The sequence below is a fragment of the Taurulus bubalis genome (assembly GCF_910589615.1).
Source record: "Taurulus bubalis genome assembly, chromosome: 7".
NCBI lineage: Eukaryota > Metazoa > Chordata > Actinopteri > Perciformes > Cottidae > Taurulus > Taurulus bubalis.
In genome coordinates this window covers 22,044,414-22,057,241 of record NC_136595.1, presented here as the reverse complement: position 1 = coordinate 22,057,241, position 12,828 = coordinate 22,044,414, and the positions used below count along the sequence as shown (strand labels likewise).

The following is a 12,828-nucleotide window of genomic DNA, read 5'->3' as shown; positions in this document are numbered from 1 at the left end:
ATTGTGTGCCCTCACAGCTGCCGGATGCCTTGAAGGTGCATCGCACTTCATGAAGTCAGTTCGGTAAATATTCAACAACGACAACATGTTAGCTGTACAGGTTTTAAAAGCTGGACACATCAATTCAAAAAGGGTACATCACAAAAGTAGTCGTGATGAAGCACGATCACGACGCTGCGACTTGTACCAACTCCTGAAAAGTGATTTTACACATTTCTATTGTGGAAATTAATAACTGCACACACAGCGGCTCCTCTGATAAATCAGTTACTTTATTTCATCCTTGGTCATCACATCACAGAAAGCTGTCAGTTCTTGGAAAGAGACAATCATTGATTGAGGAGAGATCACTTTCTGTTTTCATGTAAATCCTAATTTTCAACATTATTTTCAGCACTTGCTTGCTAATGGTGATGTAATTTCAATTTCTTCTAAAACATGTAGTGTCTGTTCACGCTATACTGCGTGACATATTAAACAAAGCCAGCAGAGGAAAAACAAAGCAAGGACTTGGCATATTTCATACCTACCAAAGTCCAAACAGGATGCTGAGTTTCACAAAAACCAAACATAATGATCATCTGATCATAGCAATTTCAGTTAGCCTCCTAATTTTAAAGCAACAGGATTATTGAAATGCCTAAGTTTATGTTATATGTACAATACAAATGAAACAATATGTTAATTGTTGTTTGTTAATGACATAATTAAACAAAGAAGGAGTGAACTTTCTCAATCAGTTAACATGATTATGTTCAACAAAAATGTTTTTAAATACTCAAATACATTTTCTAAAGCAATCTTAATTTGTGTTAACTTTACACACGCACATTCTATTTTGTCTTAATTCCCTTAACAGGTATTGCTTGCTATATTTACAGTGTGCTCAAAGCTAATTCATCCTGAAGCCCCTGAAGGCAGCAGCCCCACCTGAGTCCTCCGGGCTTTACTTTCTGCTCTGTTTGACCAGCTGTTCCACCTCCTTCATGAAGCGCAGGCAGAGCTCATCCTGCCAGGGCAGGGCGACACACTGCACCGCCACAGGCAGACCCTCGCCTCCAGCGACAGCCTTCAACACAAACGCATCATCCAGTCAGTCAACAGACAGCAAACCACAAGCACCACAGTCCTCTGGCTCCATCTACTGACCAGCTGTGGAACTACGCGTTGAAGATAGATGCCTAAACGGCCAGAGACTGAAGTTCAGGGCCGGGTCAGAAGGGTGGCATGTGTTACAAATAGTAGCAATCTACTGATATCATTTCATATTAGAATATCTGAAGTTGTTTATTGGCATTCATTCACCGCACTGAAATTTTTTTTACAGTTTATAATTTCCAAGAAAAAAAAAAGTGAATCGTGAGCTCTACTCTACTTAAATATAAAAGTCAATGCAAAACACAAGTTGTCGTCGTTGCCTCTTTTGAGTAATCAGCAAATCAATCAGCAACGGTTTAACAAACAAAGCACACAAGTGGAAACACGTTAGGCTTGTTTCTGCCGCCTCATGCTCAACAATGTGGGGTTTGTTTTCGTGCCTGTAAATGAATGAGTCACCGCCAGCAACAAAAAAGTGTTACTAAAAGGAACAGTGTGTAACATTTAGGGGGATTTATTAGCAGTAATGGAATACAGTAGCCCAGAATGGACAAACCAAACACGGGCTCTAGACAGTGCCATTCGCTGTTCAAGTTTGGGGGGGAAGTGAGGAAATAGGCTCAAGTCTCTCCGTTTAAAACACATTACAGCTTCAAGAAGAAGAAAAAAAACTAGTATTTTTTTCGGGCTGTATCATACCAACTACCGTATCATATCATTTGGTATCAGCAATCTCTCCGACAGGTGTTTCTTACCTTTTTGAACAGCTTGTCCCAGTAGTCATTAAAGTTGCCCTCATAGTGCCGGAGTTCCACCTCATCCTTTGCCGTCACCGTTGAAACAGGAACGACGCCGGCGGGAAAGTTGAGGAGATTGTAAATCATCGTGTTAGAAAGAACAGCTGGAAGTAGAGAGAAATAGCAGCAGGTTATTCAGTGTCGTACACTGGGTTTGATACAGTTATTATGAGTATCATTCAGGTAAATGGCTCCAGAGCTCTTTGGCTACAACAGCTCAGTTTCTATGCTAATAACAGCCGTCCATCATTTACAGAAACTATCAGCCAAGACAGAACATCTCTAAACAATACTATTAAAATATAGAAAATGGATGGATGGATGAATGTACAGTATTATATCTCGTATCACACACACACACACACACACACACACACACACACACACACACACACACACACACACACACACACACACACACACACACACACACACACACACACACACGTTCCTTACTGGTAATCTTGCCGCAGTAGTAGAAGTTGTAGGCTGGTCCGATCATGGGGCACAACAGCACGTCTATGTTGAGTCTTCTCCACTCGGATATGGTTTCATGAATGTAGTCCTTGTGAAAATACAAGATAATTCAATGTCCCCAGTGTATGCATTCATTCATTCATGCATGAGTATCATGAGCTGACCACTACCAGTACCTCCACAGCGCTGTGCTGCTTCCACAGATCTTGAACAGATCTAAAAACAAGGAGGAGAAAGAATCAGCGAATGTTTGAGCATTAGATGCAATGTGTGAGCAACAAAACCTGAAGTGCAAAAACATCAGAACAACTTTCTCACCCAACTCCACAGATGGAATTTAAGATGGCAGAGCCACGAGGAGACTGCCAAAAACAAGCAAGACTTAAAAACACACTCCAAGTGTTCAATCACACAGAAACTGTTTTATAAAAGAGCTGCAAAGGACATTTTCTTTGGTCTGTATTTCTGCATGTCTGTCACAGAGGGAGGGAACTCACCAGGGGCTTGAGGAGGAAGGAGAGGGTTTTCTTCAACCACGTAGGAAAATAGCACGGTATAACCTGTGGTCCGAGACAAGGGTCCAGAGGGTTCCCCTCCCTTCAATAGATACAATAAGGGATCATTGGCACACAACATAATCTGTTCAAGGGGATTATAATATGGTCAAAACATTTCACTCAGAGTGCGTCGTGCTGGAGATGAAATATTAGACACTTCGCATTCATTTGATAAACGATGTGTTCCCACAGCTTGACATGGTCTCTTGCAATGGTCACATGATCATTTTTTCCACAATCCCTAGATGTCACAATCAAGGGAATTTTAAGCTGATGAATCAAACCTATTTTCCTATTTTTAACCATTTTCTGCATTGTTTTCTGCTGTTTGAGGTTCGACTAGTGCCCTTTTAATTGTTTCACCTTGTTGCGCCAATTATTTATCTTGAGGCGCTCATATCAGATGACAAGTATCTGCACTTGTGATGCATGTGCAAAGTTTTGCACTATAGTTCTAAAAAACACTTCAATTACACACAATTATCAAATGACCTGGAACGTCAACTCACAGTTTTTCAATCAGGCTAGCACCTCCGTCTGCTAGGATACCCTTCATAATAAGTTCATACATAGCGTAGTTGATCTTCAGAGGGCTGTAGGGCACCAACTACAGACAGAGAGGGGAAACAAGTAAGTGTATTAAACACAAAAGCCCATATCACATATTTCATGTGGCCATAGATCATATGGTGTGTGCGTGTGTGTGTGTGTGTGTGTGTGTGTGTGTGTGTGTGTGTGTGTGTGTGTGTGTGTGTGTGTGTGTCTTACGGTGTGCCCTGCTTGCTCCAACAGAGCTTTGACCTCTCTGACGCCTCGGGTCATGCTTGGAGTCGGTTGTATGTAGCCGTCGTTTTCTAGGTAACCGATCCTGAGAGGTTTGGAGCTCTGGTATATCTGAGGACAAGACATTTTCATTCGGTCAGATCAGTCGGTGGACATCTGGGTGGAAACACACAGTTTAATTGTTTTGTACATAACTAGGACATATCTGTGGAAAGTTTTTCTGTTTATCTTCCCGGCTAGCTTAGTTCTTATCTACGGTAAAGGAATGGGTGAACTGCTACTGACGATGAACTATAGCTTTAATCTGTGCGCTTAAACGTCCCTGAGCTTTATCTACTCGTGGTCCTTTTATATCCTTTTATATCCTTTTATGAGGATCAGTGTGTCCACACAGTCTGTGCTTTGTTAGAAATACAACTGAACTTGATGAGCCAATACAGAGAATATTTCTCAGTGCCTACCAAAATGATTCAAAAGGGAATTATCTCTAGATTCTACAAAGGCCTTATGACGACAACAACAACAACAACAAAACACACTGCAGTATATGTTAAGGAAAAATGGGAAAGAGAAGGGAACCTCTCAATATTAACTTAGGACTAGTTAGAAATGTGTACATTTCAATGGAAATGCACCAAAAAATATTTGGTGCATTTCACATTAAAAAGCATAATTAACACTGCCGTGCCCCTGCAATTTTCTACAATATTCTTAGGAAAATTTGATTTTAGATGTGGATAGATGTCGTAAACGACATCTGTGTTATGGAAAGGATAACCTTTTCCCTTCGCCTTCAGAGAAATGTGTTTATTCAACTCTGGGACAGGTGGGTGAGATACATAAAACCCTTACGAACAGATTTTGTGGAATAATGAATGGATGACCATGTAACGTTCCCCTAGCTGAGTAAGCCATATTGACCTCAACTCCACCCTCTCAAGTCTGATGTGTTTTGTGTTTGTGTTTTTTTAACCTATGCTAAAAGAAAAAAAGAAAAGAAAAATCAATACAAACATGGATAATAATGATCCTTTATGTTGCCCCTGCACATTGTATAGCTGAATCCGACTCTTTATAGCACATTCCTCATTTTGTAAACAGGCTGCAAAACCCACGGGAGCTTTCCCCTTTCCCCTTTCCTCACTCACTGTAAGACGAGACAACATTATGAAGCACACAAACATCTCTGTTAGCTAGAAAGTAAACTTCGGTTTTGTTTTTTTGTCAGAAAACTGGTATAATAAGTCATTCCAGATTTCACAGCTGTAGAAAAGGAAACGCATCGATGATCTCAAAGTCATCTCTGTACATCCCTAAAGTGATCTGTGACCTTTGAACCTCTCTAAAAGGACGTGTTCCCATTCAGCACCAAGAGCATTAGCGATTAGGATTGCTGAAGTTAGTGATACGGTTCCCGTTTGTCCCAAAGTGTTTGCTGTGGTAGATTCAGAGCTTGGGCTCAACGATTTGGGAAAGCAATATCTCATTTGACTGATATAGCAATTTTACCCTTTGAGGGGATACCTTTTACATAATTATTCACACTTTCATTTAAAATAGATTATAGGATTCTTTTATTTGATTTTTAAACACTGCATGGACTAGCACCAGGCTACATTATTGGTCCAAAACCTCAAAGTCTGTGAGTCCGTAAGGGTGGAGATTGGGATTGAGCCATTGATCCCCTTGTTCAACCTCCGGACCCCTCAGAGCTGATTATCAATCACTGCTCTCCACCCCACGGACTAAAAACTCGTCAATGCTTGTTGTTTTTAAATGTGATCTATAAATAAACTTGACTTGAATTATCATTGTATGCTGTAACATTACCCCTCAACCTTGGAGAAGTACACTTATTTGCTTTCTTGCCACAAGTGAGATGAGAAAATTGATATCTCTCTCTCAAGTGTGTGCAAATGCTAAATATGTAGCTGGAGCTAGTTAGCATAGAGACGGGAAACAGCAAGATTGGCTGTCAGTTGGTAAAAGAAATCCGCCAATCACCACCTCGTAACCTCAATAACAAACAGGTAATAATGTTTAATCTGTGTAAAAATCCACAATTCTCATTTTACAGAGGGTTATGTGCCGGACTGTTTATTGGCCGAGGAGCCTGCAGGAAACAGTCGGGTGCATAATCCCCCTTAAAACATGTCATTTTTTTTGTTTTGTAGTGTACACACCTGCTGATTGAAAGGAACGGGTGGAACAGTGGGGTCCAAAGAAAACATGTGGTCACAGAGCAATGCCTGCATACCCAGAGCCAGACTGTCCACATCCCTCGCCATGGGTCCGGGACATGACACCACTAATTTCATAATAAAAAAATAAAAAAAGGTGAGCACGTTTTTCAGACACCACACGTAGTATGTAGGCCAGTGGTTCTCAAATGGGGGTACGTGAGATTTAAAAATATATATTTAAAATTACACCTGTAACGTACCTGATTTCTGTCCTCGATAAATAGGGTGTATACCGCGTGAACTAACAAGACACAAAGAAATACATCATATAAAACAAAGCCAATATCAACACGTGGCACAAAATGTCATGACTGTGCATTGACCGTCCAAATGACTGACTGAAGCGGAGACGCTCACCTTAGCCGACCTCCTGTTGGCTTTAAGCCACAGATCCCACAGAATGAGCTTGGAATCCGGATGCTGCCTCCCACATCACTACCGAAACCGAGCACGGAGCCTCCTCCCCCGACGAGAGCCCCCTCCCCGCCGGACGAGCCCCCGGGGGTCTTCTGGAGGTTGTGGGGGTTCACGGTCTGCCCATAGATGGGGTTACTGCAGTCGTAACTAAGAAATAAAAAAGTAACACATTTAATTGCGCACTTTGTTGTGTCACATCTTATCTGGCGGATAGCTTCTTTAAGAAATAATTTACTTTAATAGCGCTTGGGGCAGGTTGGTTTTCACGAAGGGAATAGCTCCTTGTCTCTTCAGAACTTCCACTATCACGCTGTCCTCCTCGGCAGGCTGCTCCAGATGAACAAGGACGCCGCAAGAAGAGTCATGATTCTGGTGGTGTAAAGTAGACACAGGCAAGGTAAATACATAAACCATGCTGTCTCAAATAAGACCAACTGATCCCGGACTGCACACACTGCTGCCACCTCCTGCAATCTAGTCACCAATAGTTGAAATTTAGATGGAATTATTCTCTGCATGTAACTCATCCTTAGTGATTAGGGAGCAGTGTGCTGCCGTGAGGCGTAACTCTGGGTTCAGTGTCTTGCTCAAGGACACTTCGACATGCGAACTATGAGGAGACCAGGGATCAAACCGTGAACCTTGTGGTCGCAGGACGGCTACTCTAAGCATCAGCCACATATATCATATATCCTGGCGTTTACTCCTCCATCACAAATCCTCACTCATAATTTCCTTGCTCTCAGTGTTTGGGGCTGTCAACCGCATTCTCAGCTGTCACTTCTGTCCAATAGCACAGCAACACACCTCCATTGTCCGCCTATAATCTTGCTGCTGACTCTTTTTAAATGTGCCTTATTGTAGTGCGTTCATGCTGCCGTTATGTGCACCCCTCCATCTCCCCATCACCATCTATCTAAAAGATGCAGGCAATAAACACCTATAAAATACCTTGTATGAGAAGTTTTCTTTGATGCTAACTGGAACGCCATACAAGAGACCTTCCTTCTTGGAAGCAACAGTTTTCAGCTGGTCAAAGCTCTCCAACAAGATCCCTGTGCAGCAGTTCAGATCTTTGTTTACATCCAGAGTCTGTGGGGAAGAAAATAAACAAAAAACAGCAGAGACGGGTTTGTATGACTGCCTTTCCTCCAAAATCCTGGTGTAGTAGAGCATGAAAATCAAATAAGAAATGTGCAAACACGTAGCTAAATATGTACTTGATAACGCAAGTCCCTTGTAAAGTTAATGATTCATTCATTTCTGAGATGATAACTTTCAATTATAACACTGCTCTATAGGCTGTTCAAAAATTTAAAAAAGAATATGTACATACTGTACATGATTGTTCTGCGATATATGTGAAAAATGGTTGGTGTTATTTTGGTTTTGAACCTTTTCCATGTAAGAGTAAAACACGTCCTCAGGGCTCAGCGAGCCATCCTGCAGGCTGTTTGTCAACTCAGACAGAGACATCGCCAAGATGAGAGCAGAGTCGGTCCCTGGATGCTGGAGGACACACACACACACACACACACACACACACACACACACACACACACACACACACACACACACACACACACACACACACACACACACACGTTAACCAGACCAGCAAGAAGAACAAATACTGTGTGGAAGCAGAGGTGTTGAACAACTGACAGCAGACATGACCCTGATACTTCACTTCAACATTACATGACGCAAGACATCCTCTATTAAAAGCAACATGTTATTGATGAGCGCCGCCACCTGCTATGTCAAGCAGAAAAAAATGCCTGCGATGAAAATAGACAATGGCAGTTTTAACATTTCGTAAGCTCGTAAACGTGTTTACAACAAACTGATGTCACGTGAAATTCACGTCCAAAAACTGCATGACCGTGTAGGTCTGAACTAACAGAAAACACTTCAAAGTGTGTGATAACTTCCCCTGCTCACCGACTTCTTGTACTGCCGCACCGCCTGCTCGGCCCGCCGCAGGCCGTCGGCTCTCCGGTTCCGGGCTCTCTGCATCTTCTCCTTCGCCGCCTGGTGCCGGTGGACCTTCTGCACGAGCGCCAGCAGAGCTCCCGCGCCGCACGCGGCACCCGTCACCAGAGCCGCCGTCCGGCCGTCGAGCCTCAGTCCCTGCAGGAACTCTTTCACGTTGTCCATGACTACTACTACTTCTTCTTCTTCTTCTTCTTAGTCTTCTTCTTCGCTTGACTCGCTCCCCAATGACCGTCGGGTAACTGGCGCTAAAACCAACAGGCGGGTGTCGTTAAACAATGCATCCCTGGCCGGAGTGGTTCATTTACCAGAGCGATAAAATCAACAGATGGGTGCGGCTTGCTGGTTACATATTCATAGCGGAGCTCACCGCGAGTGGCGGAGCAAACTACCGCCGGAGGAGAAACCGGAGCTGAAGGCTTTTCCTCAGTTGCAGTGTAGAGGGCGCCATCGCTGCCTCGAAGGAGCCTTTCAATCTGAACGATACCCCCAAAATGTGTTTTTGTGTTTTCTTCTAAAATGCTCCACATTCCTCAGCTGGCAAACCAGTGTATGCAGGAGGGTTTATCTAGTTTTTAGAAATTCTTATAATTAATTTTTTTTTTTTTAAAAAGGCAGGGATGATAGTTTTACAGGCAACTTTATTTTGTCACTCATTTAAATTGTTTATTTGACACAGTAAAGTTGTAGGTGCTTGTGGAGTTCAGGTTGAGGTCAGGCTACAAAGTCTAACCAGATCTGTAGATTATTTTGTTTTTTTTACTACTTGAATGTGCTGCTCTGTAGCTTTGTATTGTGTGTCTTATTGTGTGTTGTTCTCACCACGTATACTGTTGTGTTGTGTCTTTCATCCTGTACTGTTTGCTATTGTGTTATGTTTGTTATGACCTGTCAAGGGAATACAGATGCAAATTAGCTGAAGCTATAATCTGGTACAAATGGTGACATGTATGTTTGAACTGTACATGGTCCCTTAAAAAAAGAAAGATAGAAAGAAAGATGCAAGACAACGGATCCTGTTTCGCCAACAGATAGCCACACTTTGATCAACTGTTTTATTTAATTACATCATTTGCCCCCACTTCAGAATCAGAATCAGCTTTATTGGCCATGTATGAAGTAATTTGACTCTGGATTTCTCTCAATTGCATTGCTCTCAACATACACACACAGAAATACACCAAATAAACAAGAACAACAAAAAACAAGAACAACAAAGTATAACTACTATGTACAAATATAAATGTATATACAAGAGTATATATATGTATGTATATAAACATTAAAAAAAACAACAACACTGACAGTGAAATGGAGGTAATAGTGCTTTATGACTGATTCATTGTTCATCAGTGATGGCCAGTAGAAAGAAACTGTTCTGGTGGTTTTGGTGTACTGGTTGGCTCTGTAGCCCCGACCAGAGGGGAGGAGTTGGAACTGGTTGCGTCCAGGGTGGGATGGTCCTGCTGTGATTTGTCCTGCCTGTTTCCTGACTCTGGAGAGGTACAAGTCCTGAATGGAGGGCAGGCTGCCACCAATGATCTTCTCTGCATACCTGACAGTTTGTTGTAGTCTGTTCCGGTGTAACAGGCCATAGTATACCCTCAGTCCGGAAGATACCTGTGGTTAAAGGGGCCTAGGCTATTTTACAACCTTGGGTATAGTTTGGCCTAGGATAGTTTATCCCCAGGGTATACTCTGGGCGGAGGGTAATTTGGCCTGTTACACCGGTCCTGTTTGGTGGCGGATCCAAACCAGACAGTGATGGAACTGCAGAGAACAGACTGAATGATGGCCGATACATTATGATGAGGCATTCTTAGAAAATGGCCCTTACTTAATATACACGTATCTCTACGGGAATCCATTTCTCGAGGTTCAGCATGGCAAGACATATTTACCAATTTCAGAATCAGAATCAGAAACCGTTTATTGCCAGGAATGTTTACACAAACAAGGAATTTAGTTAGGTGGAAGGTGCATACATTACACATTAGACGAGACAAGACAAACAACAATCACAGACAACGACAGCAACAGTGCAATGATATTTAAATCAATTATAGATAAGATAAAGCGCTCAGACAACAGTTAAAGTGACATGTGTGTTTAAGTTAAAGTTAAAGTTAAGTGTATGTTAGGTGGCATGAGTGTTTAAATATGAAGTGTGCAGTGGAATTTGTATTGATATGGTCAAAAAGTAAACTTGTAACACCAGGTAAGGTTTTCAAGCCATCCACTTTAATGAAATGTTGACTCAGGCTACCTTGTTAAATACTTACAGATAAAGTAATGTGTACATTTAAAGTTACAACATACAGCAGATTCACATAAGGATGTATTTAATACAATATTCTCATTATAACATTTGAAGAATCAGCCAGTTGTGCAACCTTCAGGGAGGACTTCATTTGACCGAATGGAACAGTTTGTTGGACACCTACAGAGGACAAGAGGAAGTTGTAGTTACTGCTACATGCAAGTCATACTTGCAAATGTTTGGCAAAAATTGTTTAGTAAAAATAACATATTTCTTTGATACAGTTATCCCCAAATCTGTGAAAATTAATCTTTACAATTAAAATATGCGGCCAACTGGAGGGGTGGTGTGGGGCACATTTTTAAGTTAAAGGAAAAGCTGTGGAAAATGATGCAATGACTGTAACAACTACAACTATTAACATTTGTCTGGAATACATTTAACTTTGTATCATGAGTCAACTACTGTATGAATTATTTGCAAACCACATTTATCAATGGAACTTATCGTGACAAAATAATATTATTACCCATTCTATTTGAAAACGAATAACAAATGCCTCGTGGTGTATCCTTAGTCTATCTGCTTGATACAATTAGCAAATGTCAATACTTACGCAGTGGTCGCGGGCATGCAGGAAGTCAAACAGCTCCTCGGTGCAATCCTCCACTGTTGAAGACCGGGAGCCAACTCTGGTCTCACAATGCTCCAGACGCTCGTGAGAGTGAATGCAGTGCTCCGTCGCTTCACACTTCTGTCGCATCGTTTCAAGGGGATCCTGAAACACATAATGCAGCATTCAGAGCACGTACCTTGTTGAGTGTCCATCAAAAGAAGAGACACACATTCAGTAGATTCACGATGCATTCACTTGCCCCATCGCCATCAACCAGGATGAACTAAACATGTTGGAATAATTGAAGCAGCACCACCACAAATTACAGCACACAAAATGGCCATGACATTGTGCCTGATAAAACTCATTCAGAGGGAATAACACCCTTTATCAAAAAAGAGACAACAAACAACCAGACATCCAACCTCCTTTTTCCTTCGAGGTTCAAAACATCAAAACAGTAGTGATTCAGAGAAGTCTGGTACCAACCAGTAAAAAGGAATACATTTTGAATAATGATTAATGTGGAGAAAGAAAAATGCCTCACACATATATATATATATATGTATACGTATATATAGACACATTTCCAGAGGGAGGGGGTGGCAAAGGATAAGACCTGAAACGACCCCGTGTTTACTTATTACTGGTAACGTCTTTTTTTGTTTGTTTTACCTTTGAGTTTCTCATGTCTGTCAGTTTAATACTGGTGCGCTTGATAATTAAAATGTAATTAAATTAAAAGGCGGTCAGACTCGTGATCAAACGCGTGTTCCTATAATAATACAGAGAAGCAGTGAACATATTTTCATTCTGATGTGTGAATTTGAAATGAACATACCACCATGTCTTCCTCCTCTTCTTCTTCCTCCTCCTCCTGAAACAGACATAACGTTACGTGACCGCCAGGCAGTTGTTTTGTCATGAATCACACATTCAACAATTTAGAGAGACAACTTTACCAACGACAAACTAGAATGTCATTTTAATTCCGCTGCATGAATCAGCCTCAACATGTCTCTGCCCATTAACGTAAGCTGGTGATGATACAGCTTAGTTAGCCGTGTTGTGTTAGCACGCTAGCTAACCAAACGTTACTGGCTTAGCAAGGTTATTTTAAATATGTCGGAGCAACTAACATCCTCGGGCTCTCCGTTCGTGATCATCTTCTCCTCGAAAACCATGACTTTTTGGTGTTATTGTCCTCAGATGGCCGGCTGTCAAATCTCGACTGTTGGAGGTCACACGAGCAGAGCGGAAGTTAGCGAAAACTAGACACGCAGCTTCCGGTCATCGGACTTTCACAACAAAACCACCAGCTCAACAACTTTGTTGCCGTTATTTTGTGGGATCAAACGTAACAAAAGTTAAGATGCCATGATTCAAAACTTTAATGAAAATAGACGTATACATTTTGTTTGAGCCATGCTTGAAGTCGACAGACTATCTACATTTGTGGCAATAGTACAACTTGAAATATAACCACTTCAAACGATTTTAAGATATCCGACATGATATGCTACAGTGTAAGAAACACACTAACATGTACCCTGCCACTCACTCAGTAGCGTTTTTCACAACAAAA

The 12,828-nt window shown here is 41.6% G+C and overlaps 2 protein-coding genes across 3 annotated transcripts; both read right to left on the bottom strand.

Annotated features, from left to right (window-relative positions):
• Positions 1 to 251: 251 nt before the first annotated feature.
• faah (fatty acid amide hydrolase) lies at positions 252 to 8,669 on the bottom strand. The gene is made up of 15 exons (XM_079221337.1): positions 8,317 to 8,669; positions 7,768 to 7,881; positions 7,324 to 7,464; positions 6,608 to 6,741; positions 6,313 to 6,519; positions 6,156 to 6,196; positions 5,896 to 6,020; positions 3,698 to 3,823; positions 3,439 to 3,536; positions 2,870 to 2,969; positions 2,691 to 2,734; positions 2,549 to 2,588; positions 2,352 to 2,460; positions 1,854 to 1,999; positions 252 to 1,069 (listed from the first exon to the last, which is right to left on the bottom strand). The coding sequence occupies exons 1-15, from the start codon at positions 8,530 to 8,532 to the stop codon at positions 947 to 949; spliced, it is 1,764 nt and encodes a 587-aa protein (XP_079077463.1). The 5' UTR covers positions 8,533 to 8,669; the 3' UTR covers positions 252 to 946.
• A 1,917-nt stretch (positions 8,670 to 10,586) lies between these two features.
• Positions 10,587 to 12,510, bottom strand: uqcrh (ubiquinol-cytochrome c reductase hinge protein). 2 transcript variants are annotated; one of them, XM_079221028.1, is made up of 4 exons: positions 12,383 to 12,510; positions 12,085 to 12,120; positions 11,244 to 11,405; positions 10,587 to 10,807 (listed from the first exon to the last, which is right to left on the bottom strand). In XM_079221028.1, exons 1-4 carry the CDS (start codon positions 12,425 to 12,427, stop codon positions 10,775 to 10,777), a joined length of 276 nt encoding a protein of 91 aa, XP_079077154.1. In that variant the 5' UTR covers positions 12,428 to 12,510; the 3' UTR covers positions 10,587 to 10,774. The 2 variants fall into 2 exon arrangements, with proteins under 2 accessions (XP_079077154.1, XP_079077155.1); XM_079221029.1 differs by having other exon boundaries at positions 12,085 to 12,117; positions 12,383 to 12,506.
• Positions 12,511 to 12,828: the final 318 nt, after the last annotated feature.

What these genes read in the sequence shown, in the direction of transcription:
- faah (XM_079221337.1), bottom strand. Translation starts at nt 8,532, where the DNA reads ATGGACAACGTGAAAGAGTTCCTGCAGGGACTGAGGCTCGACGGCCGG. An exon ending in CCAACAGGAGGTCGGCTAAG is followed by an intron (nt 6,197 to 6,312) that starts GTGAGCGTCTCC and finishes GTGTCTTGTTAG; the next exon opens with TTCACGCGGTATACACCCTA. An exon ending in CCTTCCTCCTCAAGCCCCTG is followed by an intron (nt 2,735 to 2,869) that starts GTGAGTTCCCTC and finishes TGTTTTTGGCAG; the next exon opens with TCTCCTCGTGGCTCTGCCAT.
- uqcrh (XM_079221028.1), bottom strand. Translation starts at nt 12,427, where the DNA reads ATGGTTTTCGAGGAGAAGATGATCACGAACGGAGAGCCCGAGGAT. An exon ending in CGAACGGAGAGCCCGAGGAT is followed by an intron (nt 12,121 to 12,382) that starts GTTAGTTGCTCC and finishes TGTCTGTTTCAG; the next exon opens with GAGGAGGAGGAAGAAGAAGA. An exon ending in AAGAGGAGGAAGACATGGTG is followed by an intron (nt 11,406 to 12,084) that starts GTATGTTCATTT and finishes TATGTGTTTCAG; the next exon opens with GATCCCCTTGAAACGATGCG.